This window comes from Zootoca vivipara, chromosome 6, assembly GCF_963506605.1.
Source record: "Zootoca vivipara chromosome 6, rZooViv1.1, whole genome shotgun sequence".
Taxonomy (NCBI): domain Eukaryota; kingdom Metazoa; phylum Chordata; class Lepidosauria; order Squamata; family Lacertidae; genus Zootoca; species Zootoca vivipara.
Window position 1 is genome coordinate 24,829,171 of NC_083281.1, and position 22,836 is coordinate 24,852,006.

The window sequence follows — 22,836 nt, forward strand, 5'->3', positions numbered from 1 at the left end:
CAAGTGATCATGACACTGCTACGCTCAAGGGTTTCTACAGCCATACGCAGAGAGGCTCGCCTTTCATTCCGCCAGCTTTCTGCAGCCTGGGGAGCTGAAGCTCTTCCGCACCCCCTTGCAGACCAGGCAGACAGGAAGCAACTGGATCTGCAAAGTCAGTTGAGAAGCTGCTGCAGCAGGATCTTTTCCTATCCAGCCCACGGTGCCAGCAGTGGCAATTTTAATCTGAACTTTTAGACACAGTGTATTGCGATCAGAGTTCAGAAACTGCTCGCGCTACTGGTAATAAAACTCCCTGTTGCAGAGAATGTGCCTATCACTATGGGACTTTCGAACTCTGAGATATGATAGCCAGATATCTAAAGGGCTGGCTGCCATATGGAGGGTGGTGCAAGCTTGCTTTCTCCTGCTCCAGAGGGTCGGACCTGAACAAACAGCTTCCAGCTACAAGGAAAGAGATTCTGACTGAACACAAGGAAGATCTTTCTGACAGCGAGAGCTCTTTGACGGTGGAACGGAATCCCTCTGGAGTATTAGTATTAATCATAAAAATTTTAAAATGGGTGGAAGATGAATGCAGAAGAGGTCAATTCTAGATGCACAGGAATGGAAGCGACGAAATAAATCTGTTGGGTCAGTGGTGCTTTTATTTATCAGTTACATAATTTGTTTAAAGACTTTGTATCATATCATCATCATTTCTTCTGAGTTTTGATGCCGTGTGGGCCTCACACTGCTTGCTTTTCCTTCCAATCAGGACCCAGCGCAGTCCAATAAATGATTTACAAGAAGGAGGACCTACAACAACCCCATTTAGCTTTCGTTTTCCCAGAAAACAGCTGTTTGAGCAGAGTTGTGTGCTGGGCAGGGGAGCGGGAGAGGAAAACTTGTAAACAGGATGTAATTTCTGCTCCAAGGTCATAAAAACCCAAAACTACTTTCCTCTTTCAAGGTTATGCAGGATAAAGAGTTGCAAATAATCAGAAGCAGAGCATTTACTAAGAAATACGTGCCTGTACCAGTTTATTAAGCTTTTGTCGGAGATAAGCTCAAAGTACCTTGGTGATTTTAAACTGCATAGGGGTTTTCAGTCTCTGTTTGGGGTCTCCCATCAGAAGTATGTATGTCATTCCAAGATCAAAACCTGTGATACATGGCCAACACTGATGATCTGCAGTGCACAGCTACAACAAGGCACAGCGTATCTGTGAGTTTATGAACATTCCCAGTTTATAGACCTTGACAGTGAAAACTGACAGGTCTGAGCAGCGCTCCATGTGAATCTATATAATATGACTTATGATGCTTTTTTGATGCAAATAACAGGAGAGGTCTATTCAGAGAGAGGGTTGAAATAACTTGACACACTTCAGATATGAGGCAGAACCTTGTCCTTGCATTCTTAGATTAATAAGTCTGTGCCAGTGCGCATCTGGTGTGCTGCAGGTGCAGATCTGGTTGTGCAACCATCATCATGGGCATCGCATGCCCTGATCAGCCGAATTTCCCTCAGAACACTGCTCTGCTCTCCCAGCCTGCCTATGGATTTTATCCAACATTACTCCTGCTCAGAGCACACCAATGAATGCACCTTATTAACTAGGTTTTTTTTTAAAAAAAAATGTAGGAAATTCCTATGTTTGTTGGCAAATACTCTATTCTACATTGCAGCAGTAGGATTCTGGGCTCTGATGCCACGCGGCTTAAGTGCAGACAATTCAGGTGCTGCCGAGACTGGCAAAGAGGCAACAAGAGCAGAGGTAAAGGATTGCCCACATGGGATGCTTCCACAGGTGATCTTTGGGGACTTCGCAGAAAAGGCAGCATCCCCGCAGGCAATCGGGCTGCTTGGAGCTCACTCTGGCCAGGAATGCGGCTTGGGCTATTTGTTGCGATCTTATCTTATCCTCGCTTGTTACCTTCGCTTTCTTTTTTGCTTTTAGTGGTATGACGATCAGGAGGGAGAGGGTATACAGTAAAAGGGAGACAGAGGGAGAGAGGAGCAGGACGGAGAAAAGCGCGAAAACCTCGAAGCAAAACCTCAGAGGAGAGGACTGAGCTTGACTGCAAAAAATCGGTCCGGCAGCAGGTAAGGAGTTGAACTTTTCCCATGATTTCCGGTTTTTTTGTTTTTGTTTTTTGAGCTTGTTTGCTTTAAAGGAGACTCTGAGCTCCTTGCTTGGGGGGTAGCAGAAACAATGTTGTTGTTGTTGTTTACCCTTTTATTGTTATTTTTATTATATTAACCATTACATAATAGCTATTGTGATATTATTATTATTGTTGTTGTTATTTATTATTATTAACAATGATGTTGGAGAAGGCTGCCCTTCTTCCCCGCAGCAAAGGGAATAAATAACATGCCACCCCCAGGGAGCAAGCAGAGCTGGTGCTACTATTAGAGTCTTCCCCCCCCCCCACGAATTTAATAAAAGACGTTTATTAGCATTGCAATGCACAAGGGCGTAGCCAGGATCAAAACTGGGGGGGGGGGCAAGCCATGATCATTCAGGGGCGGGGCCACAAAGTGGGAACGTGGGCGGGGCTACAGGGCCAGCTGGCCTGACAACATCGTGGTGGCGGCAGCGGCGGCAGCGGCCACCTTGTGCTTCTGGGGCTGGCAACGGCGGTGGCTACCCTGCTTGGCTGGAGAGGACGGGAGGGTCGGGCAGGCGAGAGGGGGTGACAGGGCGGGCGAGGGCAAGGCAAGGCACGGCCGCAGTCACGACGGCTCCGAGGCATTGCTGCATATCAGCATAATATTTCAACCATGTTGTGGGTTCAAGCCCCACCTTAGGAAAAAATTCCTGCATTGCAGGGGGTTGGACTAGATGACCCTTGTGGTCCCTTCCGACTACAATTCTATGATTCTATTGATATATTGCCATAGCATATGCATCATGCTGCTTTCTTGAATTGTCCTACTCCTAGGCATAGCAGCCAACTCCTAGAGGCCTAGGTGCCTCCCCCCCCAATTACTAGTAAATACCGTATGTGAAAGAGTCATCCCCCCCATGTTGATGGGCTTTCTATGTGGGGCTTATCTGCTCCCCCCCCCCGTATTTTATTAAGAATGGAAGAGGGAGGGAAGGAAGGAAGAAATAGAGAGAGGGATAACTCATATTTGTGGGTGCCTCTGGGTGACGCTGTGATGCTGGAACTCTGCAGCAAGAGGACGGGAGGGTCGGGCAGGCGAGAGGGGTTGGCAGGGCGGGCGAGGGAAGGCACGGCCGCAGTCACGACAGCTCCGAGGCGTTGCTGCATATCAGCATAATATTTCAACCATGTTGTGGGTTCAAGCCCCACCTTGGGGGAAAAATCCTGCATTGCAGGGGGTTGGACTAGATGACCCTTGTGTTCCCTTCCGACTACAATTCTATGATTCCATTGATATATTACCATAGCATATGCATCATTCTGCTTTCTTGAATTGTCCTACTCCTAGGCATAGCAGCCAACTCCTAGAGGCCTAGGTGCCTCCCCCCCCCCAATTACTGGTAAATACCGTATTTGAAAGAGTCACCCCCCCATTTTGATGGGCTTTCTATGTGGGGCTTATCTGCCCCCCCCCAGTATTTTATTAAGGATGGAAGAGGGAGGGAAGGAAGGAATAATAGAGAGAGGGATACCTCATATTTGTGGGTGCCTCCGGGTGATGCTGTGAAGCTGGAACTCTGCAGCAAGAGGATGGGAGGGTCGGGCAGGGGAGAGGGGGTGGCAGGGCGGGCGAGGGCGAGGCAAGACAGGGCCGCAGTCTCGATGGCTCCGAGGCGTTGCTGCATATCAGCATAATATTTCAACCATGTTGTGGGTTCAAGCCCCACATTGGGGAAAAATTCCTGCATTGCAGGGGGTTGGACTAGATGACCCTTGTGGTCCCTTCCGACTACAATTCCATGATTCTATTGATATATTACCATAGCATATGCATGATTCTGCTTTCTTGAATTGTCCTAGGCATAGCAGCCAACTCCTAGAGGCCTAGGTGCCTCCCCCCAAAAAAGAAATTACTGGTAAATACTGTATTTTAAAGAGTCATCCCCCCCCATGTTGATGGGCTTTCTATGTGGGGCTTATCTGCCCCCCCCCCAGTATTTTATTGAGGATGGAAGAGGGAGGAAAGGAAGGAAGAAATAGAGAGAGGGATAACTCACATTTGTGGGTACCTCTGGGTGACGCTGTGATGCTAGAACTCTGCAGCAAGAGGAAGATACCGGTACACCTGTACAGGAGCCTTGTAAGCAGCTTTCTCTCTGCTTGATTTACAGCAGGCACGTCCAACAGGTAGATTGTGATCTACCAGTAGATCACTGGATGTCTGTGGTAGATCACTGCTAGATCACTGGCACCCCTAAAAAAGCTCACCCAAATTTTTCCTCCTCCCTAAAAAAAGCTGAACTATGACCTGAAGCCCTAAACAAAAATGGGCCTCCCTCCCTCCTAAAAGAAGCTCAACAAGTTTGACCTAAACCCCCCAAAACAGGGCTTCCCTTCCTTAAAAAAACTCAACAGCTTTGACCTGAACCCCCCAAAAGCGGGTAGATCACTCCCAGTTTTTAACTCTGTGAGTAGATCAGAGTCTCATGGGAGGTGGCCACCCCTGATTTACAGTATACAGATGCAGGAGGAGGGGCAGACTGGAACACCAATGCTTTTTATAAACATCACTGTGTCTATCAAAGCTACAGCCCCCCCTTCTTATTCACTTCCTTTTAGCCTTGCAGGGCCACCTTAGTCAAATTGAATCCTCTGCACCCTCATTAAATCGCCAATAGAACTGTTAATGCGATCCCTGAATGCCCATTAACAACTCTCACTGAATTACAATAGGGTGAATAGGGTGGACCTTGCCTGAAGGGATATTCTGCTCCATTGTCTTAACTGCTTAAGTACTGGTAGCCACTTTGCTTTATTTATTTGATGTGTTTTTGTTACAGCTGTGTTCCCGCCCCCAGCAAGTGGAGAGCTGCTCTTGCTAAAGCAAAGCCCTTTCCACTTCAGTTTTTGGAGGGGCAAAGTATTGGTTATGGTCTGTAAAATACAATAATTTTTTGCTTCTAGGGGGGGGTTGCAGCTGCCCCCTCCTGCCCCCCCCTGTCTACACCCATGGCAATGCAGTTCATGATCCCACCCTCTTTGTCAGAGCTGGGAACGGGGTGCAGAACAGAGGAATACGGCAACTTCTATTCTCCAAACAATGCCCTGAGTCTGAAGAGGCAGAGACCATCTGGGCTGCCTCTTAGTGCAGACGCAAATCATAAGAGTTCTAAGTAACTGCCCTGAATGGGGCTGGTCTCCCTTTTGCGTATTAATTCAATATACTGTATCCCTCTGCGGACCCCCCCCCCCCCAAGTTGATGGATATATTACTCCTGCAAGAAAGCAGGAACACCGCTGTGTCCCAGCACTTGCTAGCTGGTGTGTAAAAATGGTATCTGTGTGCCACCTCTGATTAGAAAAACTGCATGGCAAGGGTTCAAGGCAGGGCAGGGCAGAAGATGCTAGAGCAGGGGTGTCAAACTCAAATTCATCGGGGGCCGCATCAGCAGTTTGGTCACCCTCAAAGGGCCGGTTGTATCTGTAGGACTATGTGTCCACTCTTTATTATCATAAATTATTGTCACTGCATTCAATTATTACTGTTTTTTGTAATAATGTAAGTAATAACTAGCTCTGAAAGCAGAAACATAGACAGAATAATGGCAAGTAGATATTCAAATGTACAATTATTGTACAATTTATTGAAAAATGATTTTTGGTAACTGCACTGGGTGGTGGAGGCTCGCTAGGGTTTCATGCAGGACCTTTGCAGAGCTACTAGTACCTGGAGATGCTGGGGTCCTTCTGCATGCAGGACAGATGTTCTGCCAGTGAGCTACCACCCTTCACCAAAGGGACTGGCTGAGGTTGACTCACTGGAGCTGCTCTCCTGGTTCCAGGGTTTAAGGGCCAGAAGTATAAAGCAGCATCCTATGTTTCTGAGGAGAGGGAGGGCAGGGGAGGGGAGGGAGGGAGGGAGGGAGGGAGGAAGGAAGGAAGGAAGGAAGGAAGGAAGGAAGAAAAGAGGGAGTGGGAGGGAGGGAGGGAGGAAGGAAGGAAAGAGGGGAGAGAAAGAAGAGTAGGAAATAAGGAAGGGAATAAATAAGGAAAGAAAAAGAAAGAGGGAGAGAAGAGGGAAAGGGAGAAAGAAGGAAGGAAGTAGAGGGAAAGAAAGAATAAGAATGAGGTAAAATAAAAAAAATTCCTTCAGTAGCACCTTAAAGACCAACTAAGTTTTTATTTTGGTATGAGCTTTCGTGTGCATGCACACTTCTTCAGGTATCTGAAGAAGTGTGCATGCACACGAAAGCTCATACCAAAATAAAAACTTAGTTGGTCTTTAAGGTGCTACTGAAGGAATTTTTTTTATTTTACTTCGATCCAGACCAACACGGCTACCTACCTGTAATAAGAATGAGGGAGAGGAAGAAAGATGGGAAGGACGGAAGGAAGAAAGGAAGGAAGGAAGGAAGGAAGAAAAGAGGGAGCAGGAGGGAGAGAGGAAGGAAAGAGGTGAGAGAAAGAAGAGTAGGAAAGAAGGAATAAAGAAGGAAAGAAAAAGAAAGAGGGAGAGAAGACAGAGATAAAGAAGGAAGGAAGGAGAGGGAAAGAAAGAATAAGAACGAGAGAGAGGAAGAAAGAAAGGGAAGGGGGGGGTCGCCGCCTTGATTCAGGGCCAGAAAAGAGCACGAAGGGACCCGACCCCCCCCCCGGCCCCAGCTGTTTGTCGGCGCTTTGTCGGCGCGGCGCTTCAGCAGCAAGGTCCCGCTGCTGGGTCCCGCTGGCTGGGGCGCTCGGCGGGCAACATGACGAGGTCTGGCGGGCCGGATTTGGCCCCCGGGCCTTGTGTTTGACACCCATGTGCTAGAGGTTCTCTTGGTTCAGGATAGCTGCTGCCTGAGGAGCCTGGATAGCTCAGTGGGTTAGACCAGTGTTTCCCAACCTTGTGCCTCCAGCTGTTTTCGGACTACAATTCCCATCATTCCTGACCACTGGTCTTGCTAGCTAGGGATGATGGGAGTTGTAGTCCCAAAACATCTGGAGGCACAAGGTTGGGAAACACTGGGTTAGACCATGGTGCTGATAACGCCAAGGTTGCAGGTCCCTGTATGGATCAGCTACATATTCCTGCATTGCAGGGGGTTGGAATGGCTGACCCTCAGGGTCCCTTCCAACGCTAGATTTCTATGATTCTACAACTTTCCCAAGTCACCCTCCCCAGGCTTTCCATATCCTTCCATGACTGTGGTAAAGGTAAAGGTAAAGGCACCCCTGACCATTTGGTCCAGTCGCCACAACAGAGTTTAATAAATGGCATTTATTAGCATTGCAATGCAGTTCATGACCCCACCCCCTTTGTCAGAGGGTGGAACAGGGTGCAGAACAGAGGAATACAGCAACTTCTATTCTGCAAACAATGCCCTGAGTGCTGAAGAAGCAGAGACCATCTGGGCTGCCTCTTAGGGCAGACGCCGGGCATATCAGTTTTAAGTAACTGCCCTGAAGCCAATGCAGCCGGCCTCCCTTTCCCGTATTATTTCCCTTTCACAGAGCCACCCCCCAGTCCCTGCAAGAAAGCAGCAGGAACACGGCTGTGCCCCAGCACGTGCTGTTGTGTAAAAATGGTATGTGTGCGCCACTTCTGATTAGAGAAACTGCATGGAAAAGGGTCTAGTCAGAGCAAAAGATGCTGGAGGTTCTCTCGGTTCTGGGTAGGTGTTGCCTGATGAGCCTGGATAGCTCAGTTGGTTAAACCGTGGTGCTGATAACACCAAGGTTGCAGGTTTGATCCCTGTATGGACCAGCTGCATATTCCTGCATTGCAGGGGGTTGGGCTGGATGACCCTCAGGGTCCCTTCCAACTCTACATATCCTTGATTCTATGACTTTCTCAAGTAGCCCTTTCGGGGCTTTCCATATCCTTCCATGACTGTGGTACCAAAGATGAAACTTCCCTTCTCCAGACTTCCGGTCTGGCGCCATCAGAAATCGGTGAGGGAAACCTCGGGCTCCGAGGTTCCCTGCGTCTCGGGGGGGGGGGGGAGCCGCTTGGGCGAAGCGGCCCCCCGGAGAACCCCTGGATTGGGCTTTCCAGGAACGTGGATACCCAGCAGAGCTCCTTAGAGTCCTGCCCGCTGCAGGTAACCCCCTTTTGGGGGGCGACGAGAGCAGACGGAGCAAGACGGAGCCTTGGGACAATTCGCTCACTCTGAGGCGCAAAGCTCCGTGCCGGTCTCAATTGAGCACCAGGTGCCTCCAAAAATCGATTTGGACTTGTAAGTAAATTTATTTAATCAATTTGGAAAAAGAATTTGGACCTGGAAGGGGAATCTAAAAGAAAACAGAGGTCGTTTCCCCCCCTACCGAGATACCAAGATGCAATTACCGAGCCTGCAGCCATCATGCTGAAATGTGACTCTGAATTTCTTTAAAAAACCAAATTGGACCCCTTCCCTGTGGCAGCGGAGCCAAGGGAAGGCGATTTATTTTAGTTGTGTGGATCTCCGCAAAAAATTGGAACTTTACATTAACGAGCTCTCCGGTAACAGGTGACGGGAAACTGGAGGCTCCAATCAGCCAACATTAGGACTCGTCTCTGGCACAACAGCCTATACGCCATATTGTAACTTTAGAAGACAAAGGATACAGACAGTCAAAACAACACCACGAGATGTGTGAGAAAGGGATACAAAGTGTATGGGAAAAAGTTCAAGAAGTGTTGACAGGAGTAAAAGAATACAAAAGACTTACAAAGTTATGGATTGAAACTCAGCACCAACTTCTCCCCACAGACAATTTTGAGACACAGGTTGAGCATATAGATGCTATAAACATCAAAGTTGTAAAGGAGGAAGAGCAAGAGGAGCTACAGATTCCGACCGAAGTGCAAGCGGTGAGAGAGGTTGCACAGGACATGCGTTACAACAAAGGAGCTCCAATGTGTGAGGAACCCAGGAATCGTTTTTCCCAGTGAGAGAGGGAAAACAGGTTCTTGGGGAAAATGACCAAGCTGTTATGGGAATGTTAGGGATGTGGATTAGGATATATTATTAGATAGATCCTATCCAAGCTTGTGTTAGCAAGCTTCCAATATCAGCAGAGTGACATTCCCCTTTTGTGCGCAGCAAAGCATGTGCGTTAGATTCGCTAGAATCTCTATAACAATATTACACTTTATAGTTCAATATTACACTTCCTGGCAAAGGTCCCCTTTGTCCCTCTTAAAAGAAATAGACAACACAGTGTTTATAAAATAAGATAGAGTTTACTTACAGTTTCATCCTGAGTTACAGCATAATCTCAGAAAGGCAGGCTTGCTTAGAAAAGTTACAAGTATATATATATCTAGAGACTACTTAGTAAAGTAAGACTCCATTTGGTCTCACTCTTGGCTGCAGGCCTAGAGTGAGAACCATGCTAACTAGAGATTCTCTGGAGATGTGTCCTCATCGAAGGAGGAAGTAGCTAAGAGAGCGAGTGATTGCAGGCTAGGGCTTTTGTCCCACCTAATCTCTTCAGCATATCTGGAGGAACAGGAACTGACCTGTAGTCAGGTGTCCCTCCAGGTGAGTTCCTGTTAGTGGACACTCTAGGAACTGTTGTGACTTGTCTGCCCCAGTGTTCCATCCCACAAACCCCTTCTCAGGCAATTCACAACATTCATTACATACAAAACAAAACATAAGCAACTTTATTCAACCACCCAAGAGTCCCAGCTTGACACGCAGGTTCTGGAAACTCTGTCTTGGCAGGGGTTTTGTTAGGATGTCTGCTGTCATCTCCGATGTGCAGCAGTACGACAGTTCGACAAGTCCATCTTGTATCATCTGGCGAACGTAGTGGTACCTGACCCCAATGTGCTTTGAGCGTGCTAGGAACTTCTCATTCTGTGCCAGCTTTAGACAGCTTTGGTTGTCCTCCAGCAGGCTTATAGGTTCCTTTCTCTCCACGCCAAAGTCTGTTAGGAGTTGGTCCAGCCAGGAAATCTCTCTGCACGCTTCTGTAGCCGCAACATATTCCGATTCTGTAGACGATAAAGCTATACATTTCTGTTTATAACTGCCCCATGTGATAGCTCCGCCCCCATACATAAAGACATGCCCGCTTGTGGATTTATAATCAGAATTATCACCCGCCCAGTCAGCATCAGTGTACCCAATGAGCTTAGGGTCACTGACAGCTGGTAACTTTAATTTACAATCCATTGTACCCTTAAGATATCGAACCACCCTCTTCACACCAACCCAATCATGCTCAGTGGGACTACTCACTTTCCTGCTGAGAATCCCTACTGCATTGGCTAAATCAGGTCTGCACGTGGTAACTAAATACAAAAGTTTACCAATTGCTGAACGATACTCGGTGTTGTTTGGCAGCAGCTTCGAATCCTCTTGGTTCTTTAAGAAGTCTGTAGCCATCGGGGTGTCGACGGGTTTTGCATCCTGCAATTGCATACTCTCCAACAGTTCAATTATCTTTTGCTTCTGATTAAGTAGAAATGAACCATCCTGTTCTCTTTCCACTTGAATCCCAAGGTAATACTCAACTGGTCCTAATTCCTTCACTTGCACTTCCTTGTTGAGGTGCTGGACTACATTTTTATAATCCCTGTCATTTGACGTTGCGATTAAAAGGTCGTCAACGAAGGCAAGAATATAAGAAAATTGTCCATTACTCTGCTTAGTGTACAAACACTTGTCAGCTTCACCTTGCTTGTACCCAAGTTTCACCAGCATTCCATGCAATTTCAAGTTCCAGGCTCTGGCTGCTTGTTTTAAACCATACAGTCCCTTTTGAAGCTTGCAAACCAAATGTGCCTCATTTGGCTTTATAAAACCTTTAGGCTGCTTCATGTAAATTTCTTCAGAAATTTCCCCATGCAAAAACGCAGTAGCTATATCGATGTGTTTCACCTCCATCCCTTTTGATGCTGCGATGCTTAAAAGTAATCTTACGCTACTGTATCTCACTGTCGGTGCAAAGACTTGGTCATAGTCGTGGCCATATTGCTGCGAAAAACCTTGTGCCACTAGTCTTGCTTTGTAACGTTGCACCTCCCCTTCTGAACCCCTTTTAACCTTGAACACCCATTTGCTCCCAATTGCTTTCTTACCAGCAGGTAATTCTGTGAGTGTCCAGGTCTTGTTCTTGTGCAGTGCGTCAATCTCCTCCTGCGCGGCTTTCCTCCAGAGACTGGCTTCGGTGGCTGGCATCTGCTCTACCTCTTCCCAAGTGGAAGGTTCTGGTGGAGACGCCGACCCTGCAAAGTAGGACAGTCGTAGTGGCGGAACGCCCTTGTTGGTTCTGGATGAGCATCTGACCTCTGGTTGTGCAACCGCATCAGCATCCTCATCCTCCTCCAACGCTGGCATGTCCACGTACAGCTCCTCCTCTTCGTCTCTGGTGCCGCCAGGGGTCTGGACCTCTGCGTCTTCTGGGGTGTCGCCTGTAGGGGGTGTTGTGACACTAGAAGGTATATTAGTTCCTTGTGCTAAAGGAAAACTTATAAACTCTTCATCTGGTGACTCTCTAGAACAGTCAATAACAGTGTTCTTTGTATCAAACTTTTCTAGTTCATCAAAATGAACCACATGGTATGGGTCTGCTCTGCCACTCTTTGGATCTAGAACTCTATATCCCTTTCCTCCAGGAGCATATCCAACCAGGATACCTGCTTTTGCTCTGGAGTCAAGCTTGTGTCTGCGCTCTTTGGGCACGTGGTAATAACAGACACTTCCAAACACACGTATGTGCTGCAGACTTGGGACTCTCCCGTGCCAAAGTTCAAATGGTGTGCGTTCTGCACCCTTTGTAGGCAATCTGTTTTGCAGATAAATCGCCGTATTCGCCGCTTCAGCCCATAGCTTCTGTGACAAGTTGGCCTCTTTTAACATGCACCTTGTCATCTCCATAATAGACCTAAACTTTCTCTCAGCAATGGAGTTCTGTTGAGGCGTGTAAGCAACTGTAGTTACATGTGCTATGCCTTCTTGTGCCATGATGGCCTTCATCTGCCGTGAGCAGAACTCTCCACCATTATCCGAAATTAAGGTGGAAGGAGCTCTCTGGAATTTGTTCTTCACCATGTTTAAGTACAGTTTGAACAATTCCGGTGTCTGACTCTTTTCCTCTAGAAAATATCCAACACAATATCTTGAGAAGTCATCTATAAATATCAGAATGTACTTATTGTTTCCTAGGGAAGGTACATTCAGCGGACCACATAGGTCAGTATGAACAGTGTCCATGACTTTTGTGCTTCTCTTCTCTGTACAACGTGGGAAGGAAGGCTTGACTGCCTTTTCAGTTATGCAAGTTGTACAGTTTGGCATTGGTGTACTGCAATTCTTTACCTGTAGACCTTTTACCAGATTTTCCTTCTGCATTTTCAGGATAACGTTGGTATCCCTGTGTCCAAGCCTTTTGTGCCAGAGTTCCAGATCTGGTTGATCCTTTCTGCTGGGTTGTGCAACCCTTGCAGACTCATTCTCTGAAATATCAATCTCATACACATCATTGATTAGTTTGGCTTGAATAAACACTTCACCATCTTTTATCACATTGCATTGTCCATTTTTAAATATAATTTCAAAACCTTTCTTGTCCAAACTAGACACACTTATTAAATTACAGTTCAGCTTTGGTGCATACTTAACATTACTCACTGTAGTATCAAAAGACTCATTGTTCACTTTGAAATTCAAGTTCAAAGATCCTGCACCTATTGACTTTATAACATTTCCATCAGCAATTTCAATCTCAGACTGTTTATTATTGTCTATTTCATTGAAATATTCCCTTTTATAACAGAAATGGCTGCTTGCTGCACTGTCTAGAAGCCACTTATTGCGCTTTCCTTCACAGCTCTGGAAAGCTACATTTCTTTCTTGCAATATCAAGGCACGCCCACGACCCCCCTTCTTTTCGCCTTTTGGTGGAAAGGGGCGGGATTTATTCCTAGGTGCCCGGCATTCCTTTGCCATGTGCCCTTTTAAATTGCAGTTAAAGCAAATTATTTCCTTTGGCGTTTGTCTGGACCTTTGAAAATGCTTGGAAGCATAATTAGTGTCCTTTCTCCCTGTATTCCTTTCTGAAGAATCAAGGTAATCTCTGCATTCCTCTCTCAAATGATCAATCAGTTCTTCAAAAGTCAGGTCTTTTTCATGATCCATGCAACTCTTGAATGAACTGAAGCTTGGTCCTAGAGATGCTATCAAAAATGAAACCTTTGTTTCTTCATCAAGGGCTTTAGTAGCAAGATCAATCCTCTGAACAATTTCACTAAATTTGCTGATATGGTCAGTGAATTCTTCTCTTGAATTCATCCTCAGCGCAGTTAATTTGCTCATCAAATTCCTGTAGGAGTTCTTAGTAGATGCTCCATACCTGCGCTCAATATCTTTTAAGATTTTAGCTGCATCATCTTTGCTATTAACTGATGTTAGATGCCTGTTGCGAAGTCCACTCAAAATTATGTATCTGGCCTCGCTGTTCATGCGTTTCCAATTTGCTATCTTGGCTAAATCCTCTGCTGTTGTGCCAGTAGGCATAGGTTTTTCAATGGCATCCAAAACATTCCTTGCATCTAAAAATGCTATCAGGCGTTGTTTCCAAAATACATAATTGTCATCATCTAGAGCCATGAATCCTGGCTTAACTCCACTATCAAAATCTGCAAAAGCCATCTTGGAATCTCAAAATTCTAAAAATTTCTCAAAATTCAAAAATTTGCCAAAAATTCCAAAATCAAAATCTCTAAAAAATATCTCAAAATGCAAAATAATCTTCACTGCCTCTGAGTTCTCAGTGCTGTAAACTCTGAGGGAGGGGAAGGGTAGCTAATCCCCTAGGCACACTGGAGAACAATAGACCATGTGCTTACCAGGAAGTTCTAACTGAAAAAATCCTACTCAGTTCAAAATCACAATCCAAAGCAATCCTTCAAAAATACACAAAAATACGCAGTCCTGGGCCGTAATAACCCTTTATGGGAATGTTAGGGATGTGGATTAGGATATATTATTAGATAGATCCTATCCAAGCTTGTGTTAGCAAGCTTCCAATATCAGCAGAGTGACATTCCCCTTTTGTGCGCAGCAAAGCATGTGCGTTAGATTCGCTAGAATCTCTATAACAATATTACACTTTATAGTTCAATATTACACTTCCTGGCAAAGGTCCCCTTTGTCCCTCTTAAAAGAAATAGACAACACAGTGTTTATAAAATAAGATAGAGTTTACTTACAGTTTCATCCTGAGTTACAGCATAATCTCAGAAAGGCAGGCTTGCTTAGAAAAGTTACAAGTATATATATATCTAGAGACTACTTAGTAAAGTAAGACTCCATTTGGTCTCACTCTTGGCTGCAGGCCTAGAGTGAGAACCATGCTAACTAGAGATTCTCTGGAGATGTGTCCTCATCGAAGGAGGAAGTAGCTAAGAGAGCGAGTGATTGCAGGCTAGGGCTTTTGTCCCACCTAATCTCTTCAGCATATCTGGAGGAACAGGAACTGACCTGTAGTCAGGTGTCCCTCCAGGTGAGTTCCTGTTAGTGGACACTCTAGGAACTGTTGTGACTTGTCTGCCCCAGTGTTCCATCCCACAGCTGTGACATTCAACAAAGATGTGGCCTGGATTTGAACCTCCTTAGTGAGAGAAGGGAGGCAAGAACCAGGCGAAGGACATGCTAAATGGGGGGACAAATAGGAATTGGAGTGGGGTTGTCAGAAGGGTTGCTGGAGAGAGGGGGGTGGGCTGGTGTGGTCGAGAGATGGAGTGGGTTGATTAATAAGGCATTGTATTTATGGGATGGATTAAATGGTCTGAAATTGGACTGTATAAAGGAACTGGTCGGGATATCCAGTGGAACACCAACCGGGAGAAGGAGGGGGGATTCGGACATTAAATTGGGTTAGAAGTGAGGTATTAGAATTGTTAGACTGGAAAAGGTAGGATATTTTTAAAGAAAATCAAAAGGCTAAAGGGATTAATTAGAGGGAATAAATTGTGTATAAATTTGGAGTAAAGGATTTTATCTAAGTATCATTTTAATATTTAAATTGTTAGTTTTGGAATTGTATAATCAGGAAAATTGCTAAGATGGGATATAATTAGACCCGGGAAGGGGGGAGCGGGGAAGTCGAAGTTATGACAAAGTTATTAAAATGAGAATGTATTCCCCCCTTTTTTTCTGGAGTTTTTTTCCAGCTTTTCTGCTTTTTGTTTTTCTTTTTTCTATATAGTATTATGATATGATGTGAGGTGATGATGTGATGATTTGTAATCTTAAATTGAAAAATCTTAATAAATATAATTTAAAAAAAAACTTCCCTTCTCCATGCACTTTAGTCCAGCTGCAAAATCGCCTCCCCATATCAATTAAAACAAACAAAACCCCACTGATAACACCCCACACTTAATGTATCATGCAGTTAGGTCCTCAGAATGTCTTTAATTCTAAAAAAGGGTTTTAGGCTCTTTTTTCCTTTAGCTGTATTTCATTCATTCATTCATTCATTCATTACATTTAAAAATCTCTCAGGACAAGATAATGTTGCTGGTAATGGGTTGTCTTCAACTAACATTTACTCAGAGTAGACCTATTAAAATTAATGGATCTTAGGCATGGTTATTAATTTCATTGAGTCAACCCTGAGTAAAAGTTAGTTGACAGGAACCTAATGTGGATCTTTTCCCCAGTACTGCCCTTTAAGAATATTTCTGGGCTCCTTCTGCATCACTTATTTCGACCCTTTGACTCCTTTTTTCACCTCCCCCTTGATGACATTTCTAGAAATATTCTTCATTTTATTGGTGACTTTTGTGAAAGTGGCAGGACAAGACTCACCAGAATATACTAGGGATATCCACAGTGCATTGGCATATTTATTTATGAAGTGTTTTATCCAATGTTTTAGCCAAAAAAATGGAATCTTTAGTGGAGTGTAAATGCTTCCTTTAGACACATCTCTAGAAGAATGAAAAATCTGAGTTCAAAAAAGATCCACATCTCACGCAAGCATATTTTCATGGTTGTGTGGGAATGCATGCACATATAGATTTCTGAGAGATTGACAACAGGCACAATTCTTCACTTTATTGAAACCCTACCAACTGCTGCTCAAACAACCCACTGGTCTCAGAGACATGCCCTAAGTAAATTGATTTCCCCACATAAACCACAGATTGTAAAGATGTCCATAAAAGTGTGTGGAAAGCTATCATCTAACTATTAGAGTTTTCTTCTCTTTCTCAGATAAACTGAACCACGAGGAATCATTGTCATGGATCCTGCCGTAACAATAGAAACCTTAAAAAAAGACCTTGCTGAAGTGAAGGCTGCTTTGGATCAAAAGAAATTCGAAGCTGTTTCGGCTGAAGCTCAACATCAGTCAAATTTATTAAATAACATCACATTGGCAATTGCCATCACAGGAAGATCAGGTGCCGGGAAATCATCTTTTGTCAATGCCCTTCGAGGAATGGAAGATGATGCAGAGGGTGCAGCTGAAACGGGGGTGACAGAAACAACAATGGTGCCACAAGAATATTCACACCCCACATTCCCCAAAGTCAAATTTTGGGATCTACCAGGATTTGGAAAAGATAACTTTAGTGCAAAGGAATACCTAAAGAAGGTCAATTTCAGCAAGTATGATTTTTTCATCATCATCGCCTCAGGGCGCTTCACTGAGGATGACACCAAATTGGCTCTTGAGATCTGTAAAAATAAGAAGAAATTCTACTATGTGCGCAGCAAAGTGGATATTGATATAGATAATGACAGGCGGTCAAAACGCATCGATGTGAAGGACACCCATGAGATGATCCAGTCTGAGAAGAAGACTCTTGACATTATACAGAAAGAAAGCTATGATAATTTGAAGGCATTGGGTGAGTCTTCTCCAAGGGTCTTTCTAATATCGAGGTGGGATTTGAGCAAGTATGATTTCCCCCTACTTCAAGAGACCATCGAAAAGGAACAGGATGAACTCAAGAGAGATGTTTTAATCATGTGTCTTCCGATTTTTACAAAAGATAGCATTAAAAAGAAGAAGGCTGCTATGGAGAGCCTGATATGGAAAAAAGCCATGGTGAGTTGTACTGTTGGGTTGATTCCTGTCCCGTTCCTATCATTTGGTTGTGACATTGCCATTGTGGTTTCGACAATGAGGGATATCTGCAAAGTTTTTGGCTTGGATGAAGATTCCCTCAATATACTAGCAAACCGAGTGGGGAAACCTGTTGAGGAGTTGAAATCTGTTATTGAACATACCCCAAGCACCGGTAAGATCACGACAGAATTCGCCATGGATCTCTTGAAGAGGTCAGCACTGTGGGGAGCAATCACAGTGGTAGAGGTGGCTCTGAATTTCATACCTCTGTTGGGGTCTCTCTTTGGTGGGGGCAGTTCTTTTGCTACCACGTTCTACATGCTGAATAATTTCCTGGAAAACGCTGTGAAAGATGCAGAGAAAGTTCTGGCAAAGGCTGCTGGGCCCAAGAGACGCAAGTAAACAGCCAATACATCTACCTGGGAAGAGACATCCAGGTGAAACCTGCATCATCTTATCTTTCTACCACATCATCAACCAATTGCTTTCTTCACAAGTTCAACTTCCGGTCTTGGAACATGGCATCCTAGCATGCTCCCTCTCTTCCTCTTCAGCTCAGCACTTGTGGGGGTGCCATATTTCAAAATGTGAAATATGTCTTCCGATTTTTCCAATGGCCTCTACTTCCAATGGATGAATCCTGGTTGTATGGCAGCCCTATTGTAACAGCGCTTAATCAGTAGCCTGCCTGGGCAATTTTTGTCCAGTTAAGAGGTTCCTTATCTCCTACCTGTCGGTGATGGATGTCATCCAAGGCAAAAAAAAAAGATGGCAAAGATCAATCTGCAGCCTCCTGTACTTCTCCCCCTCCGACATACAGCAAATTTGCAGCAGCAAAACATAAAGGATAGAGAAAAGAAGAGAAGAGAAATGGCTTCAGAGAGTTCTATTGCTGATACGTTTTAAGTAATTTGTGATGCAGAATTATTGTCTGAAGGATAATTTAACAAAGATGGATCTTAAAATTACAGCCCTGGATCAAAAAGTTACTGATCTTAATGAGGAGATATCAAAATCTGAAGCAGTTCAAATTAAACAAGATATAACACAGATATCTTCTAGGGTGGGTTCCTGCGAGACATGCTTATCCATTCAAAAATATACTACTGTATATAGTTTTGTAGCCTTTAGCATTTTTATGGTTATTTTGTTATTCCTGCTTATAAAAATGTTACAATGTATTCTCTTCTTCCTTTGATTGCTATTCTTTCCTTTTCCCTTATTTACTCTAATAATCTCAATAAAATAATAAATATTAACATTTTAAGAAATTGTGGTTTATTCCTGAATCCTCCCTACTGCAATTATTTCCCCAACTGTTCTAATTTTTGTTTTAAAAAATCATTTAATCCAGGCATGGGAAAGCTATAGGCAACAGTCCAAATTTAGGGGTCCTAACCTGAACCACGGGATGTGGGTGGCGCTGTGGTCTAAACCACAGAGCTTAGAGCTTGCCGATCGGAAGGTCGGCGGTTCAAATCCCTGTGATGGGGTGAGCTCCCGTTGCTTGGTCCCAGCTCCTGCCAACCTTGGGGTTTGAAAGCACATAAAAGTGCAAGTAGATAAATAGGTACCGCTCTGGCGGGAACGTAAATGACATGTGGGTCCCTGCAGTGGCCTCTTGCTGAATAGGAGGAGCTGCTCGTATCCCCCCACCCAAGGGAGAAAATTCAGGGGGGGCATCCTAGGAGGTCTCATGGGGTTTACACTTGCCCAGCATGCTTCAGAGCAGGCCCCACCCCCTGTGACAGCCTTTGATAACCACCTTAACCACAGAGTTGGGAGTCTACATGTGTTCTCCCTCCAAATATCATATTTGAGGGGCACCCCTTCCCAAAACAGTTGATGGGCATTGCCCTTGCCCTTGTGAGAAAGTGGCAGGAACACAGCTGCTGCCTGGCACTTCTTCGTATGCTCCCCAGCTCCTCTCCCTCTTTCACCCATTGCAGCTCAGCTCTGCTGCCGGGCTTGGGGACAGAGAGTGAGCCAAGCAACAGAGGGAGCAAGACTGGGTGCTGGGGGGCCAACTTAAAATATGGGGAGAGGCTGGTATGCCCTGCCTCACCTTATAGATCACAAGATGTGGCGCACCCACACCATTTGATTGGCAATGCCCATCACCTTGTGGAGAGCAGCCCCCCACCAATATTTTATTGGGGGTGTGTGTGTGTGCCAAAGATACCTTGGCCCCCAGGAGCTGGCTCCTATATCTGTGCACAAGTCCTTCTCCTTCTCCCTAGCTCCTCTCCCTCTCTCACTCATCGCAGCTCAGTTCTGCATGCAAAAATGGTGCCAAGGCCATTCTGATTAGAGAGGCTGCTAAATCACTTTTGAGTTCTGTACTTCTGTGAAGGGAATAGGGCCTCCTAACAACTCTCAGCACCCTTAACTACAGTTCCTAGAATTCTCATTTTGAGAGATAGGGCTCCTGCTTTTACCCCACCTCATATCCCTGTGGGGTTTGCTTCAGTTTTTCTGCCCTTTGGAGTCAGCCATGTGGGGATCACACTGCATCAAAACTCAGAAGAAATGCGATGATACGATAAAAAAGACTTCAAAAAAAAAGTTCTTTTGAATGTTAGACAAAACTTCCTTTGCATGCTCCTCCACTGCTTTCAGGCTGGAGAAATTTCTGCTTCCTTTTGCTCTCTGTCATGACCCGGCACAGTCCAAGAAATTATTTACTGGGAGGAGGAATTAGAGCAACCTCATTTAGGTTTTGTTTTCTCAGAAATCAACTGTTTGAGCAGAGGTGTGTGCTGGTTAAGCGTGGGGGAGAGGAAAACTTGGAAACAGGATGTGATTTCTGCTCCAAGATCACAAAGACCCCCAGCTACTTTCCCCTTTCCAAGATTAACAAGGTTAAATAAATAATCAGCAACAGAGCATTATAAACGCTCTGTTGCTGAACAGTATATGATTGCACTGGTTTCTTATTTTTTGATCCTATCTCAGAGTCCGAAAGACTCATAGTGATATTGGACAAAACTTCATTTGCATGCTCCTCCAATACTTTCAGGCTGGAGAAATATCTGCTTCCTTTTGCTCTTGGTCATGACCATGCACAGTCCAAGAAATGATTTACAAGAAGGAGGACCTACAGCAACCCCATTTAGCTTTCGTTTTCTCAGAAAGCACCTGTTTGAGCAGAGCTGTGTGCTGGGCAGGGAAGGGGGAGAGGAAAACTTGTGAACAGGATGCAATTTCTGCTCCAATATTTTTACCCACCTACCACTGCCACATTCTCGTGAACTTTCCACAATGTGGCAAAGAGGGAAACGTGGAACAATGTCTTCCCATAGATCAGAGCTGCATCTCCCAAATAATTCTGAAGGACTGTGATGCTATGTTCTCCAAGTAATCACTCATTATTTTTATACTTTGTTGTTTGCCCCCTGCCATGACCCAGCAGAGTCCAAGAAATTATTATAAGCCAGCATGGCCAATGGCCAGGAATGATGGAAAATGAAGTCAAAACATCTGGAAGGCATCAGTTTGAGGAAGCTGGTGTAGATGTGGGGACCTTCCAGATGTCGTTTTAACTGAGCATTCATATCTGAGCTCATAATGATATTGGGGTCGTTATACATGATCCCATTTTCAATACCCTTTGCATCTGCAAATGTTTTGGCATGGTCATACTGCTTCGTTTGCAATAGGCATGGGCTCCATAGTTTCCTGCTGAAGCCCCGCTACTTTTTCATAACACAAATGTTCATGGGTGGGTGTTGCCCACTTTTGTCACACTACAGACAGAGCAAGAGTGACCTTCACAATATTTCTCATTTATGAGAATTTCATGGAAAACTAAAAGCTTATTAGTTAGGGTTGTAGGGTTGCCATATTTGAAAAGGTGAAAATCCAGACACAAAAGTTGTTGAGCTTTTTTGCAAAATTTTGCAAAATTGTTGACATGCAAAATTGTTAATAATAATAATAATAATAATAATAATAATAATAATAATAATAATAATTTATACCCCACCCTCCCCGGCCAAAACCGGGCTCAGAGCAGCTAACATCAAATGTATAACACTTTAACATAAAATCAGGCAATCAATTAAAATACATCCTAAAATCAGATCAGGATCAGAATAAAATCCAATCAGATGGCTACCCGCAGATTAGGGTTGGGGACCTTAAATGCTCACCAGGCCCAGCTGTTTGTGCTGAACTTATACGGGCCTGTGAGAAAAACCTGGGGGGAAATGTAACTGATAATATGATAGATAATGTATGTTAAATATGTTCAAAAAAATATTTTTTAAAAAACTTTATACCTTGTTGATTGCCGAGAAAGAGGACAACCAATCCATCAATATAAATATAAATCACTACTGACTCAACAGATTTATTTCATTGCATCCATTCCTGTGCATCTAGAATTAGACTCTTATGCATTCGTCTTCCACACCCATTAATTTTTTTTGTTATTATATTATTAATAATAAGATATATAAAAGTATGGATTCCCCTCGGAAATGCTAAATCCAGAATGGGGATAAAATGAGGGCTTGCATTTTGATGGCAATGACATTGTCATGGCCATCCAACATCTGCTTAAAAACCTCCCATGAAGGTTATATGACACATTTGTCATATTGATGTAACATGCTATCGAAACCTCTCTGTGTAACTTCTACACAGATAGGCCTTTAAGAAAGGGAATTGTTTGACTTTGATGTAGTTTTATTAGATGTTGCTAAAATTGTTTCTTTAGGCAATAATCAAAATTACTGTAGAGGTTGAAGTGTAGGTATTTTGGGCATATAGGTTTTTTTCCTTTCATGAAGTTTTCTGTGAGCTGCCCTGAGACCTCTGGGTATACGGCAGTATATTATTAATAATAATGATGATGAAGATGATGATGATGAAGTTGCAGATTTTGTGGAATGCAGTCTTGCTTTTATTTGATAATTGAGAAAGCTTATTAAAGAAACTACCTCCTTCAAAGGAGAATTTGGGACTAAATATCCCTTTCTTGGAGCATCTCTCTCTCTCATTTGACCCATGTAATATTTTGCTTCCTGTCCAGTTCTAGCCTTGCTGATTCAGGCAATTATGATTTGGTTTCTCAGCCTTAACAATATTTCAGATTTGTACTGCTAACATATTATATTGTTTTTATGTTATTAACCTCATTTATCTTATTTTCTGTAGTGCTCAATTAAGTTCCACCAAGTAAAGGAAATGCATTTGCTACATGCCTGAAGACACATCCTTGAACACTGAATTTTCTGTGTTGATATGAAGGGGGGCTAATTTCATCGTAAAGGGAACTGAGATGAGAAACTGGATTTCTGCTTTGCAGAAATTGAGCTTACATTTCCCCTCTGAACAAAGCAAAACTGTCACGCTGCCCACTCTCCTCTCCCCCTTTTACTTCAAAAATGCTTTGCTGACACTAAAGCAGCAGCCCTTCTTTTTTCCCTTGCTTTGCGGAAGAGGGTCCTCTCTCAAAGTGAGACATTCTGGGTTAGGTGGCCGGGGAGAGTTGCCTGCACCAACATGTTTCCACAGGGGCTAGAAATCATTTTAAAACATAGTTCAAAGTTCAAAATTAATAAAGTAAGGACTTGCTACCATTTTGAACTTTTTTGTTATGGTATTCTTTAAAACATGGGTAGGCAAACTAAGGATTTTGTACATTTCCCCCAAAGAAATACAGTCCGGCCCACCACA

The 22,836-nt window shown here is 44.1% G+C and overlaps 1 protein-coding gene across 3 annotated transcripts; it reads left to right on the forward strand.

Moving 5' to 3' along the window:
- The first annotated feature begins 262 nt into the window (after positions 1 to 262).
- Positions 263 to 22,341, forward strand: LOC118078598 (interferon-inducible GTPase 5-like). Of its 3 annotated transcripts, none has more exons than XM_035102516.2 (3): positions 263 to 633; positions 1,944 to 2,089; positions 16,296 to 22,341. In XM_035102516.2, exon 3 carries the CDS (start codon positions 16,324 to 16,326, stop codon positions 17,554 to 17,556), a length of 1,233 nt encoding a protein of 410 aa, XP_034958407.1. In that variant the 5' UTR covers positions 263 to 633; positions 1,944 to 2,089; positions 16,296 to 16,323; the 3' UTR covers positions 17,557 to 22,341. The 3 variants fall into 3 exon arrangements, with proteins under 3 accessions (XP_034958407.1, XP_034958408.1, XP_034958409.1); XM_035102517.2 differs by lacking the exon at positions 263 to 633 and adding an exon at positions 647 to 1,207; XM_035102518.2 differs by lacking the exon at positions 263 to 633 and adding an exon at positions 1,221 to 1,760.
- The last annotated feature ends 495 nt before the right edge of the window (positions 22,342 to 22,836 follow it).

Bases quoted from the DNA above. Each gene is read 5' to 3' on its own strand.
- LOC118078598 (XM_035102516.2), top strand. From the start codon at position 16,324: ATGGATCCTGCCGTAACAATAGAAACCTTAAAAAAAGACCTTGCTGAA.